This window comes from Cetorhinus maximus, chromosome X (assembly GCF_964194155.1).
Source record: "Cetorhinus maximus chromosome X, sCetMax3.hap1.1, whole genome shotgun sequence".
In the NCBI taxonomy this organism is placed as follows: Eukaryota; Metazoa; Chordata; class Chondrichthyes; order Lamniformes; family Cetorhinidae; genus Cetorhinus; species Cetorhinus maximus.
The window spans coordinates 72,964-100,292 of record NC_135917.1 but is presented as its reverse complement, the minus strand read 5'-3'; the positions used below and the strand labels follow the sequence as shown (position 1 = coordinate 100,292).

General features: G+C 46.9%; 1 protein-coding gene across 1 annotated transcript in view; it reads left to right on the top strand.

Annotated features, from left to right (window-relative positions):
- The first annotated feature begins 5,404 nt into the window (after positions 1 to 5,404).
- Positions 5,405 to 27,329, top strand: part of LOC144672728 (zinc transporter ZIP10-like) — a 34,418-nt gene continuing 12,493 nt past the window's right edge. The window contains exons 1-6 of the mRNA XM_078534678.1: positions 5,405 to 5,637; positions 15,857 to 16,394; positions 19,101 to 19,326; positions 21,597 to 21,771; positions 24,359 to 24,528; positions 25,256 to 25,408. Of these exons, the coding sequence (XP_078390804.1) occupies positions 15,871 to 16,394; positions 19,101 to 19,326; positions 21,597 to 21,771; positions 24,359 to 24,528; positions 25,256 to 25,408 (1,248 nt within the window). The 5' untranslated portion in view covers positions 5,405 to 5,637; positions 15,857 to 15,870. The remainder of the gene's footprint in view (positions 5,638 to 15,856; positions 16,395 to 19,100; positions 19,327 to 21,596; positions 21,772 to 24,358; positions 24,529 to 25,255; positions 25,409 to 27,329) is intronic.

Genomic DNA, 27,329 nt, shown 5'->3' with positions numbered 1-27,329 from the left:
TACCTTTCAAGAAAGTGCAACCTAAAGTACGGCATTGGGAGGAGAGATGGAAACAGAAATCGTCCAAAGGCTCACGGTCTCTGAAAGAAATGGCACCTCTATCACATCCCAGCATGTGGTCTGTCAGAAAGCTAAAGGTAGGTCTGATTAGCAACATCCCTGATCTTCACAAAGAAAGGCAGTAGATGGCAGAGTAGTTAAGTACAGACTGATGGGAGTCAACCTGCTTAGCTAAGCACACTTTTTTCCAAAAATATACTTTGTTCATAGAATTTGTGGAAGTATTTTACTTAACAGTTCAAAGCTGACATTACATAAAGTCCAAAATAGATCAGTTTCTTTCAGTACAGTATGTAGCACTGAGGTGCCTCACTACACTTACAATTACTGCATATATTTACAATATTCATTTCATGTCAAACATACAGTCTGAGGGTTTTACATGGCCTCCAGCCCCTCATGTACTATGGTGGAAGGACCTTAGACAGTGACCTTTCCCCATTGCGCCTTTGCAGCGACTGCCCCAAGCTTTAGTGCGTCCCTCAGCACGTAGTCCTGGGCCTTGGAATGTGCCAGTCTGCAACACTCGGTCGGGGACAACTCTTTGCACAGGAAGACCAATAGGTTTCAGGCAGACCATAGAGCGTCTTTCACCGAGTTGATGATCCTCCAGCTGCAGTTGATGTTTGTCTCGGTGTGTGTCCCTGGGAACAGCCCGTAGAGCACAGAGCCCTGCGTCACAGAACTGCTCGGGATGAACCTCGACAGAAACCACTGCATCTCTCTCCAGACCTTCTTTGCAAAGGCACAATCCCAGAAAGGAGATGGATGACAGTCTCTTCCCCACCACAGCCACCTCGAATGCAGCACGTGGGGATGGTGAGACTCCGAGTGTGCAGGGAGGGTCTGATGTGGAAGTACACAGTCAGCTTCCCTGTTGCAATGCAAAGATCCAATATTTGGAAGCATCTGCTCAATGGCAGTCTGAATGTGACCAAAACCATTTTCAGTACAGTGAAGCCTACGGAACTTCTGTCTGAACTCGTGGGGGATTTCTTTGTTGCTGCTGTAGGGACTGACTCTCAAGTGTTGTGCCACGGACGCCATTGACATAAGGAACCATTGTTCATGAATGAGACCAGCCAGTGAACTGGCTTTCAAAAAGCAAAATACTGCAGATGTTGGAAATCTGAAATAAAAACAGAAAATGCTGGAAATGTTCAGCAAGTCAGGCAACATCAATGGAGAGAGAAACAAAGTTCGTGCTTCAGGTCTGTGACCTTTCATCAGTTCCATCAGTTGTGATGAAAGGTCATCGACCTGAAACAGTGACTGGCTATTCAAACCTGGGGAGAGTATGATCTGGTCCAGACAAATCTTTGTCTTCGCTTGGCATCATCACAGATGATTTCTTTTCACCAATGGCTAGTAGATAGCGATCTATGTTAAAGATGCTATGTAAATACAAGTTGTTGTTCACAGCAATGTGATAACGACCAGATAATCTATTTTTCTGATGTTGGTTGAGGGATAAATACTGCCCCAGCACATGAAGGATAACTCCAGTCCTCTTCTTCAAAATAGTGTTCTTTGGATCTTTTATGTCCACCTGAGAGGGCAAATGAGGCCTCAGTTTAATGTCTCATCCAAATGACAGTTCAGCATTCCCACAGCACTATCCCTCTTACGGTGCAGCGCTCCCTCAGTACTGACCCTCCGACAGTGTGGCGCTCGCTCAGTACTGCCCCTTCGACAGTGCGGCACTCCCTTAGCACTGACCCTCCGACAGTGCAGCACCCCCTCAGTAATGACCCTCTGACAGTGCGGCGCGCCCTCAGTACTGACCCTCCGACAGTGCGGCGCGCCCTCAGTACTGACCCTCCGACAGTGCGGTGTTCCCTCAGTACTGACCCTCCGACAGTGCGGTGTTCCCTCAGCACTGACCCTCTGACAGTGTGGTGTTCCCTCAGTACTGACCCTCTGACAGTGCGGTATTCCCTCAGTACTGATCCTCTGACAGTGCAGCACTCCCTCAGTACTGACTGTGCGACAGTGTTGCACCCCCTCGGTACTGACCGTGTGACAGTGTTGCACCCCCTCGGTACTGACTGTGCGACAGTATTGCACCCCCTCGGTACTGACCGTGTGACAGTGTTGCACTCCCTCAGTACTGACCGTGTGACAGTGTTGCACTCCCTCAGTACTGACCGTGCAACAGTGTTGCACCCCCTTGGTACTGACCGTGCGACAGTGTTGCACCCCCTCAGTACTGACTATGCAACTGTGTTCACAGAATCACAGACTCACACAGTGCAGAAGAGGCCCTTCGGCCCATCAAGTCTGCACCGACACATGAGAAACACCTGACCTACCTACCTAATCCCATTTACCAGCACTTGGCCCATAGCCTTGAATGTTATGATGTGCCAAGTGCTCATCCAGGTACTTTTTAAAGGATGTGAGGCAACCCGCCTCCACCACCCTCCCAGGCAGTGCATTCCAGACCCTCATCACCCTCTGGGTAAAAAAGTTTTCCCTCACATCCCCCCTAAACCTCCTTCCCCTCACCTTGAACTTATGCCCCCTTGTGACTGACCCTTCAACTAAGGGGAACAGCTGCTCCCTATCCACCCTGTCCATGCCCCTCATAATCTTGTACACCTCGATCAGGTTGCCCCTCAGTCTTCTCTGCTCCAACAAAAACAACCCATATCTATCCAACCTCTCTTCATAACTTAAATGTTTCATCCCAGGCAACATCCTGGTGAATCTCCTCTGCACCCCCTCCAGTGCAATCACATCCTTCCTATAATGTGGCGACCAGAACTGCACACAGTACTCCAGCTGTGGCCTCACCAAGGTTCTATACAACTCCAACATGACCTCCCTACTTTTGAAATCTATTCCTCGATTGATAAAGGCAAGTGTCCCATATGCCTTTTTCACCACCCCACTAACATGCCCCTCCGCCTTCAGAGATCTATGGACACACATGCCAAGGTCCCATTGTTCCTCAGAACTTCCTAGTGCCATGCCGTTCATTGAATACTTGTCAAATTACTCCTTCCAAAGTGTATCACCTCACACTTTTCAGGGTTAAATTCCATCTGCCACTTATCTGCCCATTTGACCATCCCGTCTATATCTTTCTGTAGCCCAAGACACTCAACCTCACTGTTAACCACCTGGCCAATCTTTGTGTCATCCATAAACTTACTAATCCTACCCCCCACATAGTCATCTATGTCGTTTATATAAATGACAAATAATAGGGGATCCAGCACAGATCCCTGTGGTACGCCACTGGACACTGGCTTCCAGTCACTAAAGCATCCTTCTGTCATCGCCCTCTGTCTCCTACAACTAAGTCAATTTTGAATCCACCTTATCAAATTATCCTGTATCCCATGTGCATTCGCCTTCTTTATAAGTCTCCTATGTGGGACCTTGTCAAAGACTTTGCTGGAATCCATATAAACTACATCAACTACACTACCCTCATCTACACACCTGGTCACCTCCTCAAAAAATTCAATCAAATTTGTTAGGCATGACCTCCCTCTGACAAAGCCATGCTGACTATCCCTGATCAAACCTTGCCTCTCCAAGTGGAGATAGATACTCTCCTTCAGAAATTTCTCCAATAGTTTCCCTACCACAGTGTTGCGCTCCCTCAGTACTGACTGTGCAATGGTGTTGCACTCCCTCAGTACTGACCGTGCGATGGTGTTGCACTCCCTCAGTACTGACCGTGCGACAGTGTTGCGCTCCCTCAGTACTGACCGTGCGACAGTGTTGCACTCCCTCAGTACTGCATTGGGAGTGCCAACCTAGACTTTTGTGCTCAAGTCCCTGGAGTGAAACTCACAACCTTGTGACTCAGAGGTGAGAGTGCTACCCACTGGGCCATGGCTGACACCTTGATTGATCTTTTCCTTCTGTAACCCGTGGGCCAAATGAGGACAATTGTACCATTTGGACCCAGTTCCCCAGCTGAGTTCAGCTGAGCCTGCACAGAACCTGGTTGAAGCTGCAACCTTCCTGGACTCTGTAGCTCAGCACTGCATGTGGAAGTTTGTCCTTTTTTTAAGTTGTGTCATAAGGCTTCATTTCTGATTGTGAAACTTGATGATAAAAGTGGGCAATGTTTACATGTTGTTTTTGGCAGCCATAACCTATTAGTCTCAATTACAAACAGCTGGTGTTTTCGTAAAATAAAGGACTTGATGCGATATATGATTTTAAAGAAAAACTAACCAGATATCAGTTGGCACATGTACTTTTCTGGAACCCTCTCCCCCACAAAAAACCTGCAACTCTCTTCCTCCAAAAAAAAGCTGTTGAGGCTGGGGGTCAATGGGAAATTTCAAAGCTGAGATTGAGAGATTTTTTTTTGTTAGGTAAGGGTAGCATATAGTGCTTAGGAAGGTAAATGGGGTTAAGATACAGATCAACTATGAACTAACTGAATGGCGGAACAGGCTCAATGGGCAGAATGGCCTCCTCCTGTTCCTGTGTAACAGGCTCGAGGAGGGAGGAGGGGCTGAATGGCCTCCTCCTGTTCCTGTGTAACAGGCTCAAGGAGGGGGGCTGAATGGCCTCCTCCTGTCCCTGTGTAATGGGCTCAAGGAGGAGGGGCTGAATGGCCTCCTCCTGTTCCTGTGTAACAGGCTTAGAGAGGGGACTGAATGGCCTCATCCTGTTCCTGTGTAACAGGCTTAGAAAGGGGGCTGAATGGCCTCCTCCTGTTCCTATGTAACAGTCTCGAGGAGCATGGGGGGCTGAATGGCTTCCTCCTGTTCCTATGTAACAGTCTCGAGGAGGAGGAGGGGCTGAATGACCTCCTCCTGTTCCTGTGTAACAGGCTCGAGGAGGAGGGGCTGAATGGCCTCCTCCTGTTCCTGTGTAACAGGCTCAAGGAGGAGGGGCTGAATGGGCTCCTCCTGTCCCTGTGTAACAGGCTTAGAAAGGGGGCTGAATGGCCTCCTCCTGTTCCTGTGAAGCTACACCCAGAGTTAGTGTCTTCAGGAGGGATGGGGAGAAAACAGGGGGCAGGGGGGTGGGGAGCAGAGTTAAAATACCCAGTACTATCTGTGTGACCAAGACCAACCAGTGCTGAAGACCACTTTCCTACTGGCAGATTCCAAGCTTCTCACTGTGAAATACATAGAACAGTGTCAAACAATCAGTGTTTGCTTAAGAAATCTTGCCCTGTTTCCTTATCTTAAATTTAAGTGCTGAAGTGTATTGTACAGTCAATGCTGTGTTAGTCTTACTGCTAGACACAGCACTACTGTTCAGTGTCAATGGTATAGGGTGCAAAGTACAATGCGAATCACTTTACTGCCTAAAGGATGTTCAGTTGCATTGCTTTTTGCACGTCACTTGCTGGGCTGCACTGGACGCAAGGCAGTAGTTAATCCTATACATGTTTCTTCAGCCCTCAGACCTGGCTGGAGGGTTAAGGTTGAACAAGAGGAGTAGAGGCTGTTCTACTGGACTTTTGCGCCTTTTTGAAGGGGTTGCTCTCAGCTGACCACTGCATTTAAAGGGGGATTGATGACCTGGCCTGGCAGCCTACTGCCTTCCAGAGAGCCCCAGGGATTCAGGATTACGGATTACGGGAGAAAGACGCAGGTAAATCTCCTTTTTGCAACGAGTTAACTCCCCCCCCCCCGCCCCCCCCACCTCTACAACTGCTCCTCTCCTGGTGCTTTAAGCCTGTGCTCTGCAATTGTGTTGGGGGGTGTGGGGAATGTTGGCAGGGTGAGGGTACTAGTACCACGGGGGAAATGACAGCCAGCGATCAGTCCTGCTCTTCATTCCCCAGTCGGGGCGAATACATTTTGCCATAAACTTTCTCAGCCCCTCTGGGAAACTTCCCCCTCCCAGCACAGAAGCTGGGACGCTGAAATTCTACTGCACCTGGGCACTGAGTTTCGGGAAAGAGGGAAAGAGGGCGGGGTTCCTGTTTGTAAATGATTAAATCATGTTTTTTTTTGGTGCCTTCGTGTTCCTTTTTATGGCGAGGTAAGTATTTCACCAGATTTTCTACCTTACAACTTCAAAAGAAAGCACCTCAGCGGCTGTGAAGCCCATTGGGACCCCCCTGGGGTGGTGAAAGGCGCTACACAAATGCAAGTTTCCCTTCGTTGCAGAGGTCGTCCCCGAAATTTGGGGGGATTTGTGCAAAATGCCTGTGTTACAAAATAAAGCCTAGTTCTGCCTTAAATCTAAGCATGCAATTTTATTCCAAAATGCTGAAAGGAGTTATACTCATGTGGGGGAGACTGGAACTAGGGGACAGAGTTTAAAAATAAGGGGTCTCCCATTTAAGATGGAGGTGAGGACATTTTTTTCTCTCTCAGGGGGTCAGTGTGTCTTTGGAACTCTCTTCCCCAGAGAGTGGGTGGGGGCAGGGTCATTGAGTATTTTTAAGGCAGGGGTAGATAGGCTGTTCACTAATGAAGGAGTCAAAGGATATCCGGGGTAGGCCAGAATGGGGAGATAAGGTCATGATCAGATCAGCCACGATCTTATTGAATGGCAGAGCAGGCTCGAGGGGCTGAATGGCCTGCTCCTGCTCCTAATTCGTATGTTTGTTCCACCCCCTGCTCCTTAATCTGCTGACTTGAACTGAGAATTCCTGGGCATCACCTCTGGTGCACCTTGCGCATGGTCCGAACTCCTGATTCAGCCAAGGCAGTGAGTGTCGGGAAGCCATTCAACCTCCGTTTTCCTAAAGTAGTCTTTGCAAAGCAGCGGGAGCTGAAACTCTGATTGCTTTTCTACATCTCCACCCAGTGCCAGGGTCGCTGATGCCAAATCGACCCAACTCAGACCAAGGATCCAGCATGGTGTGTGTGCTCAGTGTACCATATCCACTTGGGGAGAGGAGCTTTGAGATTACTTTGTTTTTGAAAAATCTTACATCTGCTCAGTAAGTAATATTGCCCAGTGGTATTGGACATGATCCCAGGCGTGATCCCTGATCTGTACTGGCATGCAGCGGAGACACTAAAATTGGCATGGGGGTCTCTGGGCTATGGAGCAGGGGAGGTTGTAGGGACATCAGCCAGGCTTAGCTGAGTGCCCCTTCCACTGACAATCAGCATCCAAGCACAGACATGAGAGACAGCCACTTGGGCAAAGTACCAGAGGGCTACCACTCTCTGTAGAAACAAACACTGCCAAGAGTCATCGAGTTCAGGGCTGAGGGGAAAAAATGAGCAGAAAATTGGAGGAGAAAGACAGGCCACTGAGAGCGTGAGTTCTCACAGTGGGACTGGTACAGTTGTAAAATTTAGTCTCCCCTCCCCCAACGGAAAGAACCGTTAGGTTCCTAAATGCATGAATGGAGATAAAAGATTTGTGCGTTTTAATTGGCAATACTCATGCCGTAATAGAGCTTCTATCACAGTTTGCTTCAGCAATCAGAAAGCACAGGAATGACAGAATGTTCTCGGTCTCTCCCTTTTGAGCAATGCCACCATATACACAACTGTCTTGAGTGGGTGATCTGAAACAGACACTTTCAAAGTCCAGACTGGGGTCAAGCAAGACTGCATGATAGCCCCCATACTTTTGACAATTTACCTGACATCAAAGATCAACTGGCCTCTGGTGTGACTATTAATACTATCTAGATGGGAAACTCTTTAACCTCAGTTGCTTCCGTGTCAAAACTATACTGACCACCAAAGACATACATGATCTATGGTTTACAGATGACTGCAGTGTTGTTGCTCACACTGTACCTGATTTGCAAGCCACCCTCAACCTCTTCAATTCTATATACAAAAAGCTCAGCCTGTCCTTGATTGTTTCTAAAACAAAACTCATATCAACCCAGACCTGTTCAGTCAAATATTCCACCTCCCATATATGTTGAAAGAGAGTCCCTGGAATACGTTGAGTGCTTCTCATACCTTTGCAGCCACTTCTCTCAAAAGGTAACCATTGATGTGGAGATCCAATGTTGGATCAGCTGCACCAGCTCAGCCTTCTACAAACTACAGCAGCGAGTGTTTGATAACAAAGATCTCCGCAAGTCACAAAGGTCCTAATGTACAGAGCAGTTATCTGTACTGCAGCAAGACCAGGACTGTGTATCAGCAACACGTAAGAGCACTAGAGAAATTCCACCAGCAATGCCTCTGCTGCATCCTCTGGATTCAATGGGAGGGCAGTCGAACAAATGCTAGTGTCCTTCTTGAATCCAGCTCCATAAGCATTCAGGCAAAACTCCGGCAAAATCAACTTCATTGCTGTCAGGATGACCACAAAGACCTCCTCTGCCAGGTCCTGTTTTCTCAACTCTCAAATGGCCAGCGTTCCAGGGGAGGACAAAGAAAACACTACAAAGACACTCTGAAGCTCTCCTTGAAACACAGCAGCATTGATATTAATGACTTGCTACCAATTGTTCAAAATGGTGACAACTTGTCCATCAAGCTGCATCACGCTTTGAGCCTAAATGCCTTAATGATGAGGCAGCGCGGTGGCAGAGAAGGGAAGAAAAAGAAGCAAATCCTGCACTCTGGATCCCATTACCTCCTGGGACGTCCCACCCCATGTACCCAAAGATCTGCGAGGGGAGTATCGACCTGTTCAGTCACACGAAGACCCATGGCAGAAATGCACGAACCTCAGTAGATGTCACCCTCGAATCGAGGGACAGCCAATGACCACCACATACAGTACAACCCGCAAAGCTTTAAGCAGGCTGCATATCTTTGGTTAGGTTCCAACAGTGTCAGTCTTGTGACTCCGCTCTATTACAGCACCACCACTGCTGCGCTAACTTTGCTATGATCTAAATGAGAGTCCTGAAGGAGCTGAGAATCATCTCAGGTCGCAGGACGTGAGTGCTTCTAGCGCCATTGACTGTTTATCCAGCTGCGATCTGAGGGTTCATCTCTCAGTTTGCAGCCGATAACAATGTGCACGAGCTTCTCCCGATGTACACAGTTAGCCAATGCACATTGATTTTAAAACTGAGGAGAAGAAAAGTTATTTCAAAGATGAGAAGCAGAGGTCACAGATTGAAGATAATTGACAAAAGAACCAGAGGGGAGAGAGCATAAGAAATAATAGCAGGAGTAGACCATTTGGCCCATTGAGTCTGCTCCGCCACTTAATACAATCATGGCTGAACATTGGCTTCAACTCCACTTTCCCACATACTTGCCATAATCCTTGCTTCCCTGAGACTCTGTCTACCCCAGCTTTAATTGCATTCAACAGCAGAGCATCCACAACCCTCTGGGGTAGAGAATTCCAAAGATTCACAATCCCTTTGAGTGAAGTAATTTCTCCTCATCCCGATCCTAAATGACCGGCCTCTTATCCTGAGACTGTGCCCTCCTGCAACCCCCCAACTCTGTGTTTTGGATTCCCCCGACCAGTGGAAACAATTTCTCGGCGTCCACCCTGTCAAACCCCTTCAGAATCTTATAGGTTTCAATGCGATCACCTCTCATTCTTCTAGACTCCAGATAGTTACTCAGTTACCCCAACGTAACTCAGCCTCTCATCATAGGACACTCCCCTCTTCCCAGGGACCAATCTAGTGAACCTTCGCTGTACTGCTTCCAATGCAAGTATATCCTTTCTTAATGATGAAGAAAAATGTTTTCAGACAGGGAGTTGTTGTGATCTGGAAGGCGCTGCCTGAAAGGGCGGTGGAAGCAGATTCAATAGGAACTTTCCAAAGGGGTTGTTTGAAAGGAGGAATTTGCAGGGCTATGGGGAAGGAGCAGGGGAATGGGATTAACTGGAAAGCTCTTTCGGAGAGCCATCACTGGCACCATGGGTCAAATGGCCTTCTGTGCTGTGTCATTTTAAGATTCTCTAAGTGTGTTGTGATGTACCTTTGCAGTGGGTTGAATTTTGATCTTGGCTATGGAGTGGTGGTGAGGCACTGAGTGAGTGCTGGGAAGCAAAGAATAACCTGAAAAGGCTCTTGGACAGCTCACAGCAGCCAATTTTAGACAACACTAAGCCAAGGCTTAGGCTACCTGTTCGATCCTTTCAGCCAGGCCCTGGGAAATCAAAAAGGGGAAACCATAAAAATAAAATCTATATATTTTTAAATGGCTCCATCCTCATTATAACATGATCCTGGGAACTCGGTGTGTATTTATCTCCTAGCTAGGTGCCTAGTATAACTAATGTTCCTTAATAGCCTTGTGCAAGGGCGTTGGAAAGCAATGTCCAGCTGCCCTCCTTTTCTTTCTTGCCAGTTTTTTCCCTCCATTATCTCCCCCCCCTCGACCCCCTCAACCTCCCCCGCCCCCTCAACCTCCCCCACCGGGTGCTCTTGAAGCTTTTCTCCCCACTGAGGGTTGCACCAGTTTGGCGACAGATACAATCACCTCTTTCTCTTAAATCACAAGTTTGAGAATGTGATTGTGAATTGGGAGTCGGGAGGGGAGTTCAGCCTTTCTTTGCCCTTATCCACAACATAGCCTCTCAGAGCTCCCTTACTGGGAATCACCATGAGAGCACAGATGAACTCTCTGTGGTTTTAGATTGAGAAACGAATGATAGCTTTTTTTTTTACGATTTTATTTCAGACTGGCAAACGTTGACAAAATGTGCAAGTGGAAACTTAATTGGATTCAAAAACTTGTGTGTCTCTGTAGTGTTGCCCAAGTAAAGAATAGTGTCTGAGTACTTTGAAAGATAATGGGGAGAACATAAAACCCATCTGGTTCACTAATGTCCTTTAGGGAATGAAATCTGCCGTCCTCACCTGGTCTGGCCTACATGTGACTCCAGACCCACAGCAATGTGGTTGACTGTTAAATGCCCTCTGAAATGGCCTAGCAAACCACTCAGTTCTCAAGGGGCAATTAGGAATGGGCAATAAATGCTGGCCCAGCCAGCAACACCCACATCCCATGAATAAATTTTAAAAAAGGAAGGAACACAGGAACAGGAGGAGGCCATTCAGCATATTATTTAAATGGAGAGAGATTGCAGAACTCTGAGGTACAGAGGGATCTGGGTGTCCCAGTACATGAATCACAAAAAGTGAATATGCAGGTACAGTGAGTGATTAGGAAAGTTGTCATTTATTGCAAAGGGAATGGAATATAAAAATAGGGAATTTTTACTGCAGCTGTACAGGGCCTTGGTGAGACCACATCTGGAGCACTATGTGCAGTTTTGGTCTCCATATTTGAAAAAAGATATAATTGCTTTTGAAGCAGTTCAGAGGAAGTCCCCTGGACTCATTCCTGGGATGAGGAAAGGTTGATCAAGTTGTGTCTGTACCCACTGGAGTTTAGAAGAATGAGAGGCGGTCTTATTGAGACATGTAAGATTCTTAGGGGACTTGACAGGCTGAGAGTTCGCTGCCCAAGTTGGTGGTAGAGGCAGAAACTCTAAACTCTTTTAAAAAGTACCTGGATCTGCACCTTAAGTGCTGTAAACTGCAGGGCTATGGGCCGGGTGCAGGAAAGTGGGATTAGAAAGGGCACCTGGGTGTCCTCGGGCTGGCATGGACAAGATGGGCCGAATGGCCTCCTTCTGTGCTGTAACTTTTCTATGGTTCTATGGAGAGGATGTTTCCCTTGTGGGAGAGACTGGAACTAGGGGACATAGTTTAAGAATAAAAAGTCTACCTTTTAAGACAGGGGTGAAAAGATTTGTTTTTCTCTGAGACGGTCATTAGTCTGTGGAATTCTCCTCCCCAGGGAGCAGTGGAGGCTGAGTCATTGAATATATTCAAGGCTGAGTTAGACAGATTTTTATAAACCAGAGAGTTGAGGGTTATGGGGGGTAGATAGGAAGGTGGAACTGAGACCACAACCAGATCAGCCATGATCATATTGAATGGTGGAGCGGGCTCGAAGGTCCAAATGGTCTACTCCTGCTCCTAAGTCCTATGTTCCCCCCTCGAGGCTGTTACACAGGAACAAGAGGAAGCCATTCAGCTCCTCGAGCCTGTTACACAAGAACAGGGGGAGGACATTCAGCCCCTCAAGCCTATTCCTCTATTCAACTAGATGGCTGATCTGTATCTTAACTTGAGCTACCCACCTTGATTCTGTAATCCTTACTACCCTGACTAACAAAAATTTATTACATTTCAATTTTGAAATTTCCATTTGACCCCCAGCCTCATCAGCTGCGAGAGGGTTCCAGATTCCCACTCCCCTCTGTGTGAGGAAGCGCTTCCTGACATCACCCCTGAACGGCCTGGCTCCTATTTTAAGGTTCTGCTCCCTTGTTCTGGACTCCCCTCAGCTCACCCCACCCCAGCAGAAGAAATAGTTTCTCTCTATCTACCCCATTGAATCCTTTAATCATCTTAAACCCTTCGATCAGATCACCCCTTAATCTTCTATACTCGAGGGAATACAAGCCCAGTCTGTCCTTGTAATTTAACTGTTTTAGCCCTGGGGATATAATGAGGAAAGCAGAGGTTAGAGAAATGCAAATGCCCTGTTAAAGGGAAGGGCTTATGAAGCTTTTGGATGCAGGAAAGGAAGGTGCTGAGGTTAAGGGATATGGGGAAGGGGTGCAGGTGGACAGGGACATAGTGAAAGAATGGCAACCAGTGAGTGTCGAAGGTTAATCTGGTGGCAGAGGGTTACATGGCTGTGGAGAGCACAGGGGTTAGAGTGTGATGAATTCATGGAGCAATTTGATTGTATAATGTGGACTGAGCATGATTCAAAAAGTATGGGACATGTGTTGGATATATGTGAGAAAAGTTCACTGAATCAGAAATTCTCCTGGTCAGATGGGGAACACATGACTGAAGAATAAGTGCCTAAAAAAAATGGCAGCAAGAATCCTACTTTTCAACTGGCTCGTATTGTGTGGGTCATCACATGCTGAAGGTCTCTGCAAAGATTCATTGTTGATTCAGTTCTTAATAACAGAGAAGAAATTTATTCACCACCATCCCCTTTCCCTTCAATAACCCAGCCGCCACTACTTTCTGGGGAAGCGAATTCTATATGCTAATGACCCTTTGAGAGAAAAAGAATTCTCCTCATCGCCATCTTAAACGGTAAACCTCTTATTCTTAAACTGTGTCCCCTGGTTCTAGTCTCTCCCACAAGAGGAAACCTCCTCCCAGTATCCACCCTATCAAATTCCCTCAGGATCTTATATATTTCAATGAGATCACCTCTCATTCTTCTAAACTCCAATGGATATAGGCTCTACGTGTTCAACTCTTCTTCATAAAATAAGCTCTTCATCCCAGGAATGAGTCAAGTGAGCCTTCTCTGAACTGCTTCTAATGCAATTATATCTTTTTTTCAAATCAGAAGACCAAAACTGCACACTGTACTCCAGATGCGGTCTTACCAAGGTCCTGTACAGCTGCAGTAAAATTTCCCTACTTTTATATTCCAGTCCCCTTGCAATAAACACCAACATTCCATTTGCCTTCCTAATCACTTGCTGTAGCTGCATAATAACATTTTGTGATTTGTTTACCAGGATACCTAGATCTCTCTCCACTTAAATAATATATCGCTTTTTTATTCCCCCTGCCAAAGTGGACAAGTTCACATTTTCTCACATTATACTCCAACTGCCAACATTACGATAATGCGTACACTTCAAATGGTACTTCATTGGCTGTGAAGCACTTTGAGATGTTCTGAGGACATGAAAACTGCTGTATAAATGCAAGTCAAAAAAACAGTCATTATTCTTTTGTGAGCTTTTGACAGCAAGTTTTAGCATGGTGGGCTTGACAAAGGAGATGGATCATGTCACCAACAGAAATACCTGGAAAAGCTCAGCAGGTCTGGCAGCATCAGCGGAGAAGAGCACAGTTGACGTTTCGAGTCTTCATGACCCTTCAACAAAACTGTTGAAGGGTCATGAGGACTCAAAACGTCAACTGTGCTCTTCTCCGCAGATGCTGCCAAACCTGCTGAGCTTTTCCAGGTATTTCTGTTTCTGTTTTTGTTTTGGATTTCCAGCATCCGCAGTACTTTGCTTTTATCTCTGGATCATGTCACTGCCTGATGTGCAGACACCTGGAGTATCGTGTTCAGTCTGGGCACTACGCCTTCGGAAGGACATATTGGCCCTGGAGTGAAAAGGGTCTATGAGGGTGGGGTAGTTACTGTCTGGAAGGAGAGAAGGCTTTATCACCAGTTTCTGGTGGTGGGAAACAATTTGCTGGAACTCCTCTGGATAAGGGGACCCAGCAGCTCACAGTGCTCCAGGCGTTTGACCTGATTGATCCAAACTTGGTGATACAATGCAGAATTTTCACAATGTGCCTTTTAAGTGGCTAATGGTTACAGAATTGAAAATACAGGCAAGATTGAGGCAGTGACAAAGGGCTGCAGTGTCAGCTTGTTTTTTTTTGCTTCAGAAGAGTTTATAACTCCTTTATATAAAAAAAACACTTTGTTCAGCATTGACTGGGTGAAGCTCCCTGCTGTAAACAATAGGCTTTGCACAAGACTGGGACTCAATTCTCAATTACAGGCTATAAACACCAAAGGTCACTCATTGCAAGCAATCTATTTAACAATTAAAGAGACATTGCACCTTGCCAGATGGTGTTTTTCCATGTTTGTGCTGCACACATTACCTCAAGAGGCAGCCTTGTCAAAATGACATAGCTGGCACATTGCTACCCACAACAAAGTGACAAATCCCCAGCGCCAAACCCCCCTCGTCGCAAATCTATCAGCTTCCTGCCTTGTTTGTAAACACATTAATTTAATCGTTTGACTTCACAATTACCTTATCGTTTCACCTCACACACCCGGTCTGTCTCTATTTCAACGTTCAGAACATAATAAACAGGAGCAGGAGTCGGCCGTTCGGCCCCTCGAGCCTGCTCCCCCATCTAATAAGATCACGGCTGATCTCCTGCCTCGACTCCACTTTCCCCGCCCTATCCCTTGATTTCCTTAGTGCCCGAAAATCTATCAATCTCACCGTCTCTGATATACTCAACAACGGAGGAACCACAGCCCTTTGGGCTTGAGAATTCCAAAGATTCACCAACCCTCCAGTGAAGAAATTTCTCCTCATCTCAGTCCAAAATGGCCGACCCCTTATCCTGAGACTGTGACCCCCTCCGCTAGTTCTAGACTCTCTAACTGAGGGAGGCGGGGGCAGCCTCTCAGCATCTACCCTGAAAAACATGCTAAGAATTTTATATATTTCAGTGAGATCACCTTTCATTCTTCTAAACTGAAGCGAGGCTCTCTCCAATTCCTTCTCTATCTTGAAGGGCAGTGACTCTGTACTGGGATACACTTCATGGAGGCCATCGGCCCTCCAGGCACCTCACTCACCTGGTCATTTTTCACATGTGAGCCAATTATATCTGACCTATTTGGAGTGAGAGTCCCTTGTGCTGGTTTAAAAACATCACAGATTTACACACTTTTTGACATACCTCACTCGCCTCTGAGTCAAACCCATCTCCAGAGACTTGAGCGCATGGGCTGACACTTGGTTCAATCCTGAGGGAGTGCGGTACTGTCAGAGATGCCGTCTTTCAGATGAAACATTAAACTCAGGCCCATTTTGCCCTCTCAGATGGACATTAAAGGTCCCAAGGCCACCATTGGAAGAAGAGCTGGGGGGGAGGGGTGGGGGGGAAGTTCTCCCCGGGGTCCTGCCCAATATTTACCCCTCAATCAACATCACTAAACCATACTATCTGCTCATTATCTCATTGCTGTTTGTGGGAGCTTGCTATGCGCAAATTGGCTGCTGCATTTCCTACACCGCAACAGAGACTACACGTCGAAGTTACTTCATTGGCTGTAAAATGCTTTGGAGTGTCTTAAGATGACGGAAGGCACTATAGAAACGCAAAGTCCTTTCTCTTTGCTTTTGTATTCACATGCAGGTGACGGCAGAAGTATGAAGTGTGGGATCTGGACTGTTTTTCTCACTGGGTGTCTGGCTGTTTGGATGGACCATGGTTATTACTGTGAAGTCCACGGGCAGGCCCCAAGGGCTGGAGCGGGGCCTGACCACAAGCAGGACGAATTGCCAGAAGCAGAATCCGATGCCGACCCCATCAGCAGGGCCCCAGGCAAGAACAGGTTTCTCTCTCGCGATGCTCTGACAGAGCAGCGCTACTACCTGCTGCAGCTCTTCCGGCATTATGGAGAGAATGGGAAGTTGTCCTTCGATGGGCTCCACAAGCTGCTCATGAACCTGGGCCTGGGGGAACTACAGGTGGTGGAGATTGAGCACGAGGAGCTGGGCCACGACCACGTCTCCCACCTGGATGTTCTGGACCTGCAGGAAAACAAGCATGTGCATAGCCACACCACAATGGATCATATCTCCATGTTGACTAAGGACGGCGAGGCGACCAGTCTAGTGCCCCACCAGCCAGACTTCCCCAATGCGAGAACAACCATGGCCTCCAGCTTGAGGTAAGTAAAACTAGTCTGTTGCTAGGTGGGGCCAAGAGGCTCATTTTGTTTACAAGATTTTAGTACAATGATGTAGACTTTGTGCTTTTTTTTTATTCTTACATGGGATGTGGGCGTCACTGGCAAGGCCAACATTTGTTGCCCATCCACAATTGCCCTTGAACGGAGTGTCTTGCTTGGCCATTTCAGAGGGACAGTTAAAAGTCAGCCACACCGTTGTGTGGGTCTGGAGTCACGTGTAGGGCCAGACCGGGATAAGGACGGCAGATTTCCCCCCCCTAAAGGGGACGTTAGTGAACCAGACGGGTTTTGACGACAATCGATGATCGTTGTCACGGTCACCGTGACTGAGACTCGCTCTTGATTTCAGATTTTATCAATTGAATTTAAATTCCACCAGCAGCCATGGTGGGATTTGACCCCTGGAAATTAGCCTGTGAGCTTACCACTACATCACCAGCTCCAATAGAATGTTCTGCGGTAAGTAAGTTCAAAGGGATTTTCCCTTCTATTTCTCTGGTGCCATCCCACAAATGATCAGGTTTGTTGAAGTTGAATTTGCAACTTGCCCTGGTGCATTTGAACTTGGATTTGAGGCATCAGTGAGTAGCTCTCCTGCCTCTGAGTCAAAAGGTTGTGGGTCACGATTCTCACTCCAGAGATGAAAACAAAATCTAGGCCGACAATGCCAGTGCCAGTACTGAGGAAGTGTCGCACTGTCGGAGGGTCAGCGCTGAGGGAGTGCCGCACTGTCGGAGGGTCAGCGTTGAGGGAGTGCCGCACTGTCGGAGGGTCAGTGCTGGGGGAGCGCCGCACTGTCGGAGGGTCAGTGCTGAAGGAGTGCCGCACTGTCGGAGGGTCAGCGCTGGGGGAGCGCCGCACTGTCGGAGGGTCAGTGCTGAAGGAGTGCCGCACTGTCGGAGGGTCAGCGCTGAGGGAGCGCCGCACTGTCGGAGGGTCAGTGCTGAGGGAGTGCCGCACTGTCGGAGGGTCAGTGCTGAGGGAGCGCCGCACTGTAGGAGGGTCAGTGCTGAGGGTGTGCCACACTATCTGAGGGTCAGTACTGAGGGAATGCTGCATTATTGGAAGGTAATACTGAGGGAATGCTACACTGTTGAAGGGTCAGTACTGAGGGAGTGCCGTACTATTGGGGGACAATACTGAGGGAACGCCTCACTGTCAGAGGGTCAGTAATAAGGGAATGCTACACTGTCTAATGGGCAGTACTGAGGGTGCACTGCACTGTCTGAGGTGCCGTCTTTTAGATATGATGTTAAAATGAGGCCCTCTCAGGTGGATATAAAAGATCCCACGGTCGCTATTTGAATGAAAAGCAGGTGCGTTCTTCCTGCTGTCCTGGAACAATACAACCGTGATTATTTAAAAAAAGACATTGAATATGGTCATTATGACATTGCTGTCTGTGGGATCCTGCTGTGCGCAAATTGACTGCCGCATTTCCTACATTACAACAGTGACCATGCTTCCAAAAAGTACTCCAGTGGCTGTGAGGTGCTTTAAGCTGTCGTGAGGTCATGCAAGATGCAAAATGCAAATTATTTCTTTCTTCGGCAAACCTCTTGCTAGTCCGGTACAATAAGCCATTATGGTTATGATAACCACCCTCTTATACAGGGTACAATTCCATGAATGCTGCCTGCCTTGCACTACCTCACCCCAAGTGCCCATTCTCCATACATGACCCTGGACAAGACGCTTTGTTGGACTATTTCACCAAGGGATCCTCAAAATGACTTTCATCCCATCCTCCACCCCCACCCCCCCATTGACAGAAGTGTACTGACCAGTGGGGGGCCCTTGGCTGATGGCCAACAGCTGGAATCCTGGCTGATGTTTTCTTTCCAGAGTCAGGGAATGTTGTGGCCAAACTGTAAAATCAGCACCATTGGCCTAGCTGAGGTTAGCTTGCACAGAGCAGTGGGGGTGGAATCCTGAGACCACCGGCTACTGGGAGTTTGATATACCAGGTGCTTTTGGTTAATGCAGCTGAACCAGAATGTGATGAGGATGGTCCACCTGAACGGAGCCACTGACTTAGTGTGACCCTGACTCCCCGAAGCCTGTCCACCATCGACAAGGCACAAGTCAGGAGTGTGATGGGACACTCCCCACTTGCCTGGATGAGTGTGGCTCCTACAACACTCAAGAGGCTTGGCACCGTCCAGGACAAAGCAGCCCCCGCTTGATGGGGCACCCCATCCACAAACATTCACTCCCACCACCACCGACGCACAGGGGCAGCAGCGTATGTACCATCTACAAGATGCACTGCAGCAACTCGCCAAGGGCTCCTTCGACAGCGCCGCCCAAACCCATGACCTCTACCATCCAGAAGGACAAGGGCAGCAGACACATGGGGAACATCACCGCCTGGAAGTTCCCCTCCCAGCCACTCACCATCCCGACTTGGGAATATATCGGCCGTTCCTTCACTGTCGCTGGGTCAAAATCCTGGAACTCCCTCCCTGACAGCGCCGTGGGTGTACCTACACCACATGATACTGCAGCGGTTCAAGAAGGGAGCTCACCACCACCTTCTCAGGGGCGAATAGGGATGGGCAATAAATGTTGGCCCAGCCCAGCGATGCCCACATCCTGTGAATGCATAAATAAAGTAAAACAGCAGCAGCCCACGCATTTTTAGTGACACTCTCTTTCTCTCTGATTGAAACTCTTCGTCTGCAGGTCCCCAAAATACACAGGAGGGAAAACCACACCGTCCACCTCAGGCAGACGCGATGTGCCGAGAGACTGGCAGGCAGGCGGCCAAGGAGGGGAGAGGCTTCAGCGGCGCAGCGCAGCCAAGCACCACGAGGAATCGCCCAAAGGCCAAGACTTGGCAAAACCCCACAGCACCGCTGCCGAGGACAAGATCCTGAACCATTCACAGTACAACCACCTGCATGAGAATGTGAGTCTTCGGAAGATCAAGAGCATCAGCTTTCGATTTTTAAATTCTTACTGTTCTCAATGTAACTATGGACAGGAGGTGGTGGGGGGAGCGGGTGTTAATTCTAATTACTCTTAGATGGGATGTGGTCATCACCGGCTAGGCCAGCATTTGTTGCCCATCTGTTAACCTGGAACGGAGTGGTTTGCTAGGTCATTTCAGAGGGCAGCTAAGAGTCAACCACATTGCTGTGGGTCTGGAGTCACATGTAGGCCAGACCAGGTAAGGACAGTAGATTTCCTTCCCTAAAGGGCATTAGTGAACCAGATGGGTTTTTACAACAATTGATGATGGTCTAACTTTATAATCCAGATTTATTAACTGAATATAAATTCCACCAGCTGCTGTGGTGGGATTTGAACCTGTATTCCCACAGCATTAGCCTGGGCCTTTGGATTACTAGTTTAGTGACATTACCACTACACCACCATCTATTTCCCCCCATCCACTGCATTGAACCTGTCCAATTCTAAAACTGACTGATGGGTTCAACCGGCTGTTTTACAACTCCCCTGCATTTGTTTTCCAATTGCAGGTATAAAAGATGTGACCAGTCAGATCTCGTTTCTCACAAGCGGTTTAGATATGAAGCACCCCCCCCACCACCCCCCCCCGCAGCCTCCTCATGTCTTCTTTAGGAAGTGGAGTCAGAATAACTAAAAACAATTCTTGAATATTATTGCCATGGATGTTGCAGGTGACATTTCAGTAACAAGGGATGTTTCTCAATATTTTGAAATAGGTGCAAATGTGGGCATTTTTCCCTCTTTCAGGTTTTACCCCTTCCTCATTCCTGTCTCTCCTGTTCAGGGCCACAGTTCCATGTAGCAGCAAGTAAACAGTGAATAGGAGAAAGTCAAATTAGTGCAGAGCATTCGAGACATTCTGCTGTAAATCCATCCCTGCATAGGTCTTCTCTGGCAGCTAGCTGGCTTTTCAGAATGACTCTTTGAAATGATTCCCACAGAACATTACAGGTGTTAATAGAATTTAAGCCAGTTGGTGAACGCAAAACCATTACACAGAGCGTTTCTATACGGAGAGAGTTTATTTGTTCAGTCTCATAGCCCTCCTGCTACACCCAGTCTCCCAGCTGCCCCCTATTTGTATTCTCTTTTAATAAAACAAATCGTCAAAACAAATGAACTAATAGACAGGGTGACAGCCTCTAGTGGGGCACTGTAACAAAAATCAAATTTCAAAAGGAAACTTAACGAATCAAACTAAAATATTGTTTCCAGGGCTGATGATGCACTCCAGCCCCCGTTCTGCCCACCAGACGCAGAAAGCCTCAAGCATACTGGCAGACACCACATGTTCACTCTCTAGGGCTACCCAGCTGTGAGCGTAGTTGCAGAAGAGGGGCAGACAGTCAGGCCAGACGACCCCCTCGACTGCCCGCTGCCTGGACCTGTTGATGGCCACTTTGCCAGGCCCAGGAGCAAGCTTATGAGGAGGTCCTCCTCTCTCCCCGCTCCCCTCCGCATTAGGTGACCAGTTCCCTATTTATGCTCTTTTGAGTAATCAAATAAACAATTAAAGGGGACAAATTAACAAAAGAGCAAATGAACAAATTAAAGGGGCAGCCCCTTAAAGGGGAACTGCAACAAAAGACAAAACCATGAAGGAAACTAACAAAGGTTAAACCAAGATGTGATTTTTGGGGTCAACAATGCACCCCGGTCCCCATGGCGCCCACCAGTCATGGAAGGCCTCTAGCGTGCCAGCGGACACCATGTGCTCCCTCTCCATGGACACACGGCCGCGGAAGAGGGGCAGACAGTCGGGCCGGATGACTCCCTCGATCACCTGCTGCCTGGACCTGTTGATGGCCAGGTTGGCCAGGCCCAGGAGCAGGTTCACAAGGAGGTCCTCCGCCCTTCCCACCCCTCTCCGCACCGGGTGACCAGTCCCCTATTTATATGTGCTTGAAGTTCTTAACTAAACAATGCCCTTCACCTCTGTGTATCCTTACAATATAATTAATATACCATTAGCAAAAGTCAGTCTTGTGCTTTTTTTACACATGCCAAATGAAGAAAGTTTGAAATTGTTACAAAGTATTATTGCTATGTGATAGCCAAATTTATGTTACAGTAGGAAGAGAACAATGTGCAGGAGAAAAAAAAACTGCTTAAATGAAAGAAAAGAAATTTGAATATGGAACTTTACCAGGAGGATGTTATGAGTGGGTTACTGATAGTGACTCATTTTTGTTTTAACATTGACAGTGTTTGAATGTGACCCAGCTCCTGGTCAACTTTGGTATGAGTAACATGCATGAGATCACCCCAAAGCAGTTCACTTACATCTGCCCGGCTCTGCTATACCAGATTGACAGCAGAGTCTGCATCCAGCACCTCGACTGGCTGGAGGTTCTGCAGGAAGATGTAATCTCTAAATCAGGTGAGCACACCATGTGGTTTTTAATTCCGAATACTTTCTCTTTCCATTCTCTCTGCACCACTTGTGTCATTCTCACCAATAAGACGGGCAAGATACCAGCTCCAGGGCATCTGCCAACTGTATGATGGGTCACACTTGAGTGTGCAATAGCTGCCCAGAGGTACTTCATCTGAGGCAATACAATTGTGTCCCTGGATTAGACAGGAGAAGAATGGGACAGCATTTGTGTTTTGAGGACTAGGCTGGAGGAGCTAAATGGCCAACTCCTCTTCCAATGCTTCTGTTAGGTAGTTGGGTTTAGCTAGGATATTGTCATATCTACCCTGTTGTGGGTGATATATGATATTGTCATATTTCTCTACTGCCCTGATGTGGGGTATTATAGGATATTGTCATATATCTCTACTGCCCTGATGTGGGGTATTATAGGATATTGTCATATATCTCTACTGCCCTGATGTGGGGTATTATAGGATATTGTCATATATCTCTACTGCCCTGATGTGGGGTATTATAGGATATTGTCATATATCCCTACTGCCCTGATGTGGGGTATTATAGGATACTGTCATATATCCCTACTACCCTGATGTGGGGTATTATAGGATATTGTCATATATCTCTACTGCCCTGATGTGGGGTATTATAGGATATTGTCATATATCTCTACTGCCCTGATGTGGGGTATTATAGGATATTGTCATATATCCCTACTACCCTGATGTGGGGTATTATATGATATTGTCATATATCCTTTACCCTGATGTGGGGTAATGTAGGTATTAAATTGATATTTTGGATATTATGATATATCCTGAACCCTCTAATAAAAGTTTGAAGACCAGGAGACATTGAAAGCCTCTGGTTAATGCTCTTTATTACATCACGTCAATGAGATGTAAAATTCAGTTGTAGGTACTAATTAGAAATCACATACCGGTAACACTATCAGGAGATCGAAAGCATGTCATCATTAACTGCTTAAACTAGCCTCAGCAAGACTAGATTTAAAAAGTCCTCAAGGGACCCCACTTCTTTTTTATGTTTAATTATGTCCTCCTAACATAATTATCAAAGTGTTTGACTACATCTGGTTAAATTCCATTCAGCGAGGCTGCATAATAATCTCTCTAACTAATGATAAACCGTAGGAATCAGTTATGGCTTCCTCTTATCTCTCCCTAGTACAGTTCTAATGCAAAAGATGACCTCCCTACAGTCTGTTTTGATTGATTACTATAAGCCTGCTATATTTCTTAATCTCATCTCATGGATAGTTAATGAGATCATGTCTTCACTGCTGCAGGCTGATGCTTGTAAGAACCATTGTGGAATAAGTGACAACATAAGAACTAGGAGCAGGAGTAGGCCACACAACCCCTCGAGCCTGCTTCACTATTTAATATGATCGTAGCTGATCTTCTACCTCAACTCCACTTTATTCCTGTCCACTCCCAATATCCCCTAATTCCCTTTAGTGTTCAAAAATCCATCAGTCTTCAATATACTCAATGACAGAGCATCCACAGCCGTCTGAGGTAGAAAATGCCAAAGATTCACAACCCTCTGAGTGAAGAAATTTCTCCTCATCTCAGTCCAAAATGGTCAATGCCTTATCCTGAGACTGTGACCCCCGCCCCCCCTAACTCACCCCTAGTCACATACAAACATATGAATTAGGAGCAGGAGTGGGCCACTTGGCCTTTCGAGCCTGCTCCACCATTCAATAAGGTCACAACTGATCTAATTTTAACCTCAACCCCACATTCCCGCCTACCCCCGATAACATTCCCAGCACTGATCCATGTGGCACACCACTCGTTACATCCCGCCAACCAGAAAAAGACCCATTTATGCCTCCTCTCTGTTCCCTGTTTGTTAGCCAATCTTCCATCCATGCCAATATTATATCATTTATTTTTTGCAATAACCTTTGAAGTGGTACCTTACCAAATGTCATCTGGAAATCCAAGTACAGTACATCCACCAGTTCCCCTGTTTCCACAACACATGTTACTTCCTCAAAGAACTCCAATAAATTGGTTAAACATGATTTCCCTTTCACAACACCATGTTGACTCTGCCGGATTACCTTGAATTTATCTAAGTGCCCTGTGCCAGACCCCCCAGCCAGCAGAGGGGAAGCAGCCTCTGAACATTTACGAAACCCTCTTAGAATTTTATACTTTTCAATGAGTGCTAATACCTGGATCTATGTTTTAAACACTTACAGAATCCTGTGGCCTTTCCTGGCATGTGTGCATGTTTGACGAGTACAGAATTGAGTTTAGCTGTGTTAAACGGCTGACTAAAACTCACTGGATAAACTTCAAACGGTCAGTTGGATGATGCCAAGTAGAGTTTCCAAAACCTGAGGAATGACATCCGACATAATTGAGTCAGCCCCTTCAGGACAGCCAACAGGACAATGTCCCGACAATATATCTTGCTGTGTGTGTGAATGAAATTCCACACTACATGAAGGAGGTCAATAATGGCGGTTGCCTGGAAGAATTTCTAACTTAAACTGGATGCTGTCTCTGAAAAGCATGGCTTCCTTTCACCTGCTGTTTCTTCTTCCTTTCAGTGTGGGCCTATGGTTTTGTTGCCATTACTCTGATCAGCCTGACGTCACTCATGGCCGTGGCCATCATTCCCCTCCTCAGCCACTCCTTTTCCAAGGTCCTCCTCACCTTCCTAGTGGCGCTGGCGATTGGCACTCTGTCCGCAGATGCCCTGCTTCACCTCATCCCTCACGTAAGTACAGGGGGCCGACCCGTCTTAACCCAGCTTAACGCCTTAAATGCTACTTGACTCTAGCACAAAGGAAGATGGTTGTGGTTGTTTGAGGTCAATCATCTCAGCTCCAGGCCATCACTGCAGGAGTTCCTCAGGGTTGTGTCCTAGGCCCAAACATCTTCAGCTGCTTCATCAATGACCTTCCTTCCATCATGAGGTCAGAAGTGGGGATGTTCGCTGATGATTGCACAATGTTCAGCACCATTCGCGATTCCTCAGAATGTCCGCATTCCGCAGTCCATGTCCAAATGCAGCAAGACCTGGACAATATCCAGGCTTGGGCTGACAAATGGCAAGTAACATTCGCGCCACAAAAGTGCCAGGCAATGACCATCTCCAACAAGAGAGAATCTAATCATCACCCCTTGATGTTCAATGGCATCACCATTACTGAATCCCCCACTATCAACATCCTGGGGGTTACCATTGACCAGAAACTGAATCCCCTGCCCTTTACTGGGGAACGTTGCATAGTCTACAGACACTTAAAGAGGAGCAGAATTCTAGCATTATTCTTTAAAGTCGAGAAAAGCAATGTAAATGCACAGGAGCTGACACCGAGACACACCTAAGCCGTACGATACTGGGTAGGAGTGGAACATCTACCTTTAGCATGCGGGGTAGACCTTACAATGAACTATGTGATCTGAAAGTGAAGACTTGACCTACCTGTCTTTTGATTCAGTCTCAGAGCAATCAAGATCACAGACACAAGAGCCCGGAGAATGCAGCCGCAAAGGATTCTATCTGGAAAGGCCTGACTGTGTTGGGAGGCATCTACTTACTTTTCCTAATCGAGAATCTCCTCGGTTTGTTCAGGAACTACAGAGGAGGCAAGGTAAGTGCAGATATAAAGAGCAACCAATTCTAGATCAGAAGATGTTTAAAGGCTGAGAAATCAAGAATGCTTGTTCATGAGCGTGTGTTTAAAGAAAAGGCATATAGCGCCACACAGTAAAATGGCAGTAAAGCTGATCAAAGGATGCTCATCGCTTTAGTCAAAGGTTCGAATGTTTGCTGTCCCTGAGACACAGGCTGGTGAGGTTTTAGATTCAATGCGTGGTCTTTGTTCATTTAGATAATGTCCACTGGGGCAGCTGTGGATGGGACATCACAGTTGGTCAATGTGCCTTGGGGAGTGGGGGGAGTTAGCTAGGGCTCAGCGAGCCTTCTCCACCGGAAAGTGTGTGCGATTGTTACATGAGGATGAGAATTGGTCTCCACTGGGGTGCCTGCCATGGTGGAATAGCTTACCAACATTCGCTCTCTCTCGGCTAACATGAAGAATGGCCCACTTGGAGGGTGGTCTGTAGCTTTGGAACTGTACCCTGGTGAGGAGTTGGCACCTTCAGAAGAAGAGGGCAGAAAATTCACAGAACGTACAGCACAGAAACAGGCCATTCGGCCCAACGGGATTGTGTTGGTGTTTAGGCTCCACAGGAGCCTTCTCCCATCTTATTTTATCTTCAAAATAGGGAGGCAGGTGGGAAGGCTGCCAGTTCTGTTTGTTTTCCCTGCTGATGGGGGAGGGGGGGAGATTGGATGATGCAATTCTCTGAATCAGCAGGGAAACATTAACACCTTAACTCCGATATCTCGCCAACACGCCACCTGTTGTTGTTTGCGATTCTTCCCTCTGACGGTCATTTTGTTTTGTGGAATTGGCTCCCTGGCAGGCTCTGTGGAAAGTGTTTGGAAGTGGCTCAACAGGTGCCTCTCTTTCAACCGTCCGCCCCCACTCCCCTCTCCCGGGAAGTGTAGGCATGCACAAGATTTTTGATGCGGTCCCCACCATTTAAAACGTCCACATTTAAAGTGGGCCGTCTCTTACGTTGACCAAGATGTGATAGCCATTAACAAAGAAGACGGTTCATCCTTAATCATCCCAGAAGCCAAAATTTAGTGTGCCCTAAAGGGGTGTTTGGGTTGCGCAAATGTTCCTCTCTCGACAACGGTCACCAAAAAATGGATGACCCAGTCATTCATTTCTTTAGGGTCTTATTGTGAATAATGTGGCTCCTGCAGATCTGTATGTAACAGTGACTACATTTCAAAAGTAATTCTTTGCTTGTGTAGGACATCCTGACTACTCTGAAAATACAGTTGCTTTTGGTGTAATAAAATGATGCCTTGTGTAAGGGGCCATTGAGAAACATGCCTGTGTTTACTGGGTATTTCTAGACTCATATAAGGTGACACTCAAATAAGCTGAAGTAGCCTTCTCCGTATATTTCAACATTGTGCATTTAAAATTGATTCAAATTTGCACCCTGCTCTTAAAACCTTCCTTTCCCATCTACTGTGAATAATGGTAGAGCCTTTCTCGAATAGATTACAAATCATGGCCCTGTCCCTACATGGAGATGTCTTAATGTATGATATTAAAATGCTGTGTCCTTAGCTGGAGCTTGAAACTGACCAGCATCTTCCATTGCAAAGTGCTTTGACTAAACAGCAATTCATCCCTGAATGACCCAAGTCTCTATTTACTTAACAATTAGGTCTCAGATGGATACAGCTGCAGCTGCCCAACAGAATAATAATGTGAGAACTGCCATAGCAATGTCTGCTAGCACATTATAAAGACTTTTAACATCTACACTATCTGTCACACTGCAGGTATTAATGTCACTTATTTTTTAAAAAAGGCATAAATTAAATGTATAGAAAAACTCTTTGAGGAATACACAATACCAGAACCGCAACGTCTGTGGGTCCTCCATTCACCTTGCTCCAAGCAAAGGGTTTGACAAACAGCC